The 6,323-nt window shown below is 42.8% G+C and overlaps 1 protein-coding gene across 1 annotated transcript; it reads right to left on the bottom strand.

The window, feature by feature from the left end:
* Window positions 1-4,903: 4,903 nt before the first annotated feature.
* LOC100409323 (olfactory receptor 2V2-like) lies at window positions 4,904-5,840 on the bottom strand. The gene is given in 3 exon segments (XM_008989223.6): window positions 4,904-5,454; window positions 5,457-5,717; window positions 5,720-5,840. Coding segments are annotated over 3 exon segments (933 nt in total).
* Between the last annotated feature and the right edge of the window lie 483 nt (window positions 5,841-6,323).

Raw genomic sequence — 6,323 nt, 5'->3', positions numbered from 1 at the left:
AGCATATCTACAACCATACAATCTTTGATAAATCTGACAATAACAAGCAATGGGGAAAGGACTCCCTGTTTAATAAATGGTGTTGGGAAAACTGGCTAGCCATGTGCAGAAAGCAGAAACTGGACCCCTTCCTGACACCTTACACTAAAATTAACTCCAGATGGATTAAAGACTTAAACATACGACCTAGCACCATAAAAACCCTAGAAGAAAATCTAGGCAAAACCATTCAGGACATAGGCATAGGCAAGGACTTCATGACAAAAACACCAAAAGCATTGGCAACAAAAGCCAAAAAAGACAAATGGGACCTAATCAAACTCCACAGCTTCTGCACAGCAAAAGAAACAGTCACTAAAGTGAATCGGCAACCAACAGAATAGGAAAAAATTTTTGCAGTCTACCCATCTGACAAAGGGCTGATATCCAGAATTTACAAGGAACTGAAACAGATTTACAGGAAAAAAACAAACAAGCCCATTCAAAATTGGGCAAAGGATATGAACAGACACTTCACAAAAGAAGACATACATGAGGCCAACAAACAGATGAAAAAATGCTCATCATCACTGGTCATTAGAGAGATGCAAATCAAAACTCCATTGAGATACCATCTCACGCCAGTTAGAATGGTGATCATTAAAAAATCTGGAGACAGATGCTGGAGAGGATGTGGAGAAATAGGAACACTTTTACACTGCTGGTGGGAGTGTAAATTAGTTCAGCCATTGTGGAAGACAGTGTGGCGAGTCCTCAAGGACCTAAAAATAGAAATTCCATTTGACCCAGCAATCCCATTACTGGGTATATATCCAAAGGACTATAAATCATTCTACTATAAGGACACATGCACACGAATGTTCATTGCAGCACTGTTTACAATAGCAAAGACCTGGAACCAATCAAATGCCCATCGATGATAGACTGGTCTGGGAAAATGTGGCACATATACACCATGGAATATTATACAGCCATCAAAAATGATGAGTTCGTGTCCTTTGTAGGGATATGGATGAATCTGGAGAACATCATTCTCAGCAAACTGACACAAGAACAGAAAATGAAACCACATATTCTCACTCATAGGCGAGTGATGAACAATGAGAACACATGGACACAGGGAAGGGAGTACTACACACTGGGGTCTATTTGGGGGAATAGGGGAGGGACAGCGGGGGGGGGCTGGGGAGGGATAGCTTTGGGAGAAATGCCAAATGTGGGTGAAGGGGCGGAAGGCAGCAAAACACACTGCCATGTGTGTACCTATGCAACTATCTTACATGTTCTGCACATGTACCCCAAAACCTAAAAGGCAATAAAAAATTAAAAAATTTAAAAAAAAAATTATACCTTACGCATTTGGGGTTGTCCTCACTGCTGTGTCTGATCTCCGTTAGCTGGAGCCAGACCTCACAATTTAAACTAAAACCCAAGTGGCTAACAACTTCAAACTTTTCTAAACAAGTAAAAGGAATGGAGAGCTGGGACATGCCTGTGAGCACGTCCAGCACAGATATCTTGGTTAAAGTACAAGGACATAGAATGTACTACAAGCCTATAAGCATGGCATGTTTAACAGCTACATAAGGTAGGACTTAACAAAGTTATTAGCATACTTATTATTTAACAAGAAAGGAAACCTTAAAAAGGACTTTTTCTACTTCCCACAGTTATAGAGATGCCAGCTTAGCTTTCATACATGACCCAAACACATAAATGGTCTTTCCAAATGGAGGTGTAGAGCATTTTAAAATATAAAATTCATATTTTATTTTTATTTGTTCTAGAGATGGGGTTTTGCCATGTTGCCCAGGCTGGTCTCAAACTCCTGGGCTCAAGTGATCCTCTTGCCTTGGCTTCCCAAAGTGCTGGGATTACAGACATGAAACACCCTGCCCAGCTGATATTGAACATTTTAAAATTTGTAGAGATAGGTTCTCTCTGAGTTGCCCTGGCTGGAGTGCAGTGACACTGCAATATCAGACTTCTGGGCTCAAGTGATCCTCCGCCTCAGCCTCCCCATCATTAACTGGGATTATAGGAATAATCCACCATGCCTGGCTTCAAGCAATTTTTCATATTCACACACACAGAAAATGTTGACCTAACTGATTGCAATGAAGATTTTACACATGTATATCCTAAAATCACCCAATAAGATGAATGGACAACTTGATGGGAAAGGATTTGATAAGGTAGTTGGCAACAACAACGACATCTGGTCTTGTGCATTTTAAACTGTTAATCATAAAGAATGTCAAGCATACACAAAAGTGAAGCAAGTAAAAAGTCTCCCACGTCCCCTGGCAAAGGTCTTGTTTTTTCTACTCTCCTGTGTTCTCACATGTAGTTTCTTTTTATTTTTCTTTTATTTATTTGTTTGTTTATTTGTTTTTAAGACAGCCTCCTGCTCTGTGGCCCAGGCTGGAAGGCAGTGGCACAATCACGGTTCACTGCAGCCTCAACCTCCTAAACTCAAGCAATCTTCCCACCTCAGCCTCCCATGGAATTCAGCCTCCCAAGTAACCACACTGGGCTGATTTTTGTATTTTTTGTAGAGATGGGGTTTTGCCATGTTGCCCAGCCTGGTCTGAAACTGCTGAGTTCAAGCAATCCACCCATCTTGACCTCCTAAAGTGGTGGGATTACAGATGTGCGCCACACCTTGTCCCATCTCACACATATTTTCTTTCTATATATTATTTCCTTACAAATACCTAACAATTGAAAATCTCTGTTTGCCTTGCTCACAACTGCAACTCGATTATAAGGAGTACTGGTTAGTGAATTGAGTTGTGTGTCTGAACATAAGAGGACTCTGTGGAACCTTTTTGTGATCTAGAATTTACCATATTTTTGGGTGCTAGCAGGTGTTCAGTAGATTTTTTTCAATGGAATACCTGGTCCTTGTGCAGGAAATGAATTAAGGGCATCAACTCTATGCCAATGAAATGCAATTAAAGTGAAATAGGAATTCCCCTATCATGGGACTGGATAAGGCAGAACTGGTAAAAACTTTTCCTTGGGCGATTGTGGTTTAAAATCTTGCATCATGGAAGGGGACCAGATTAAGTTTGCTCTAAATTTTTAAATTTTCTTCCAGTCTAGAGGTTCAGTGGTCGTAGATAAATGATTCTTGTTGAAACACTCAAGATACTTATAGGTTGAGGGATACAACATCCTAGAGAAATCTGAGTGGGCATGAGTTTAAACAGGGATACTCCCTGGAAGAGGCGAATTTGGGACAAAATATGGGCAAAGGACAGGTACAGAGCTCAGAAGGATGGATACAAGTCCTGCAAATAGTTCAAACGGAAATACTGAAAATAAGTTTTCAGATAGCAGATGAAATTCTGTCATCATACTCCAGTCTTCATTCCCAAAGAGGAAGCAGTTCAGCCAGTTTTCTCCTTGCAGAAGCTGAGCTAACACACAGTGGCACACACTGGTGGGGCATGGTGAGGAGACAGCAGCCTCAGGGGATTTCCCATGTGTCAGATACTGAATACACAAACAAGCATGTCTCTACCCTGTCTCTCATCATCTTAAGCATGACTTGTATGCTTTGAATATGTCTTTATGAAGTTTCTGGTTACACATTGTGAGGAGTGGACTCTCTCCAAAGGCTATTTTCTGCCATCTATAAGTTGTTCATCTAAGACCCTAGTGTTGGGCTATAACTGGTGTGAGACATCATATAAACATCAGACAGGTGGGCTCTATATGTAGATCATAGAACGATGTCACCCACAGAGTAGGCCCTGAATAAAACGTTAGCAAGGACAGTTAGGATGCTCAGCATGACATCCTCTTCTAGTAGAAGTAATTCCAATTTTAAATAATTGGTGACAGCAATCCCAATGCCTTATTTCTGCACAGTGCTGGTTTACAATGTCCTCTATTTATTTTAATGTATAATACAAAATAATTAGTGCACAAAATACTGGAGGGGATTGTTTTTTCATCAGATAGAAAGTACTGATGTTGGATGGACATGATGGCTCATGCCTGTAATTCCAGCACTCAGAGGCTGAGATGAGCAGATTGCTTGAGTTCAGGAGTTCCAGACCAGCCTGGGCAAAACACTGTCTCTACAACATGGTGAATCTCTGACTAAAAAAATTAGACAGGCGTGGGGACATTCACCTGTAAACCCAGCTACTCAGGAGGTTGAGGTTGGAGAATCACCTGAGCACAGGAAATCAAGGCTGCAGTGACCCAAAATTGTGCCACTGCACTCCAGCCTGGGTGACAGAGTAAGACCCTGGAGAGAGAAATTTAAAAAAAAAAAAAAAAAAAAAAGGAAAGGAAGAAAGAAAGAAAGAAAGAAAACTGATGTGGGTTGGGCGCAGTGTCTCACTTTGTAATCCCAGCACTTTGAGAGGCCAAGGCAGGCAGATCACAAGGTCAGGAGTTCAAGACCAGCCTGGCCAACATGACGAAACCCTGTATCTACTAAAAATACAAAAATTAGCTGGGCATGGTGACACATGCCTGTAATCTCAGCTACTCAGGAGGCTGAGGTAGAAAATTGCTTGAAATAGCACCAGGGAGGCAAAGGTTGCAGTGAGCCAAGATTGCACCACTGCACTCCAGCCTAGGCTACAGAGGGAGACTCCAACAAAGAAGAAGGAAGGAAGGAAGAAAGGAAGGAAGGAAGGAAGGAAGGAAGGAAGGAAGGAAGGAAGGAAGGAAGGAAGGAAGGAAGGAAGGAAGGGGAAAGAAAGAAGAAAAAGAAAGAAAGAAAGAGAAAGAATGGATGTAGGTTTAAAAAGACTTTCCAAGTCTGCAGGTGTCACAATCATCATTATTAACCAGGAAACCAAGACTGAAAATGAAATCATTATTAACGTGACATCCCAGAGCCAAGCAATGGCAAATCCAGGCACTGGATGCCCTGGGTTCATTGTTGGCTGCCAATCCTGCAGCGGTCCAGCCCCTTCCTTAGTGCCACCATTACCTCCTGGTTCCTCAAGCTGTAAATGAGGGGGTTGAGCATGGAAGTGAGGACTGTATAGAAGACAGAAGCCACCTTGTCATGGCTGGGAGCCCGATAGTGCCTAGGCCACAGGTAGATGAACATGACTGCTCCATAGAAGAGGGTGACCGCTGTCAGATGGGAGGAGCAGGTGGCCAGAGACTTTTTCCAGGCCTGGGAAGAATGCATTTGCAGCATCGTCCCTAGAATGCAAGCATAGGTGGCCACGATGATGGAGAATGGGAAGAGAAGCATGAAGACACAGCAAGAAAATATCACCTTCTCAAACAGGGATGTGTCTACATGGGCCAGCTTCAACAGGGATCGCATTTCACAGAAGAAATGATTCACTTCCCTCAAGCCACAGTAGGGGAAGTTCATTACTACCACCAACTGGATCAAGCCATCTATTAGCCCAAAGGCCCAGGAGCTCCCAGTAATTTGGAGACAGACCCTCCGATTCATGAGGATAGGAGGTGGCTAATGGCCACATAGCGGTCACAAGCCATGAGTCCCAGCAAGAGCCCCTCAGATCCTACAAGACAGACAAAGAGGCCAATTTGTATGCCACAGCTCACAAAGGAGATGGACTTCCTACCAGACAGGAAGTTGGCCACCATCTTTGGCACATTGGTACAGACAAACATGAGGTCCATGAGGGACAGCTGGCTGAGGAAGAAGTACGTGGAGGTGTGAAGTTGAGGATCCATGTAGATGAGGAAGATGAGGAGGACATTCCACAGAGGGCCACTGTGAAGACCACCATAACCACAGAGAGGAGGACAAGGTCAGCTGTACTGTGGGAGAAGATGCCCGAGAGGATGAAGTCATTTGTGGATGGTTGGTTCGCCCATGTCTCCATAGCTCAGTTGTTACTCCTGGTCACCTGAGAATATGGACAAAATGTATTAGATTGACTGACATTTCTTTATGGACATCTGTATGCTATGTCTTTAGTCAGCAATTTTGTGTGTAACTTATTAGATCTCAACAACTGAAGCTTTGGGTCATAATAGGAGACACTCCTTCATATCTCCCTAACACAACAGTCGGAGCCCTCCTGGCTCCTAGAATTGGACTGCATATATGTGCTGTATGTATCTTTATCAAGAAGGGTAGAACTGAGCTGTTTCATGTGTCATAGACCTTTGGACAACGCTCTTCATCAGGCAAAGTCTTGGCTGTGCCATATGAAACCAAATCTTTTATCTGAGATCACACGGACTTGGGAAACTATGTTTAACGGGGCTGAAAGCATTTCATTCCCAGGAGATAATTCATGTGTTCTATAGAAAGGAAGGGAAGAAAGCAGGTGTTGCTCTTCAGTCTACAGTCTGTATGTTCT

This window comes from Callithrix jacchus, chromosome 2, assembly GCF_049354715.1.
Source record: "Callithrix jacchus isolate 240 chromosome 2, calJac240_pri, whole genome shotgun sequence".
Lineage (NCBI taxonomy): Eukaryota > Metazoa > Chordata > Mammalia > Primates > Cebidae > Callithrix > Callithrix jacchus.
Note: the sequence above shows the minus strand (reverse complement) of the source record. Positions and strands in the feature narration are given on the sequence as shown.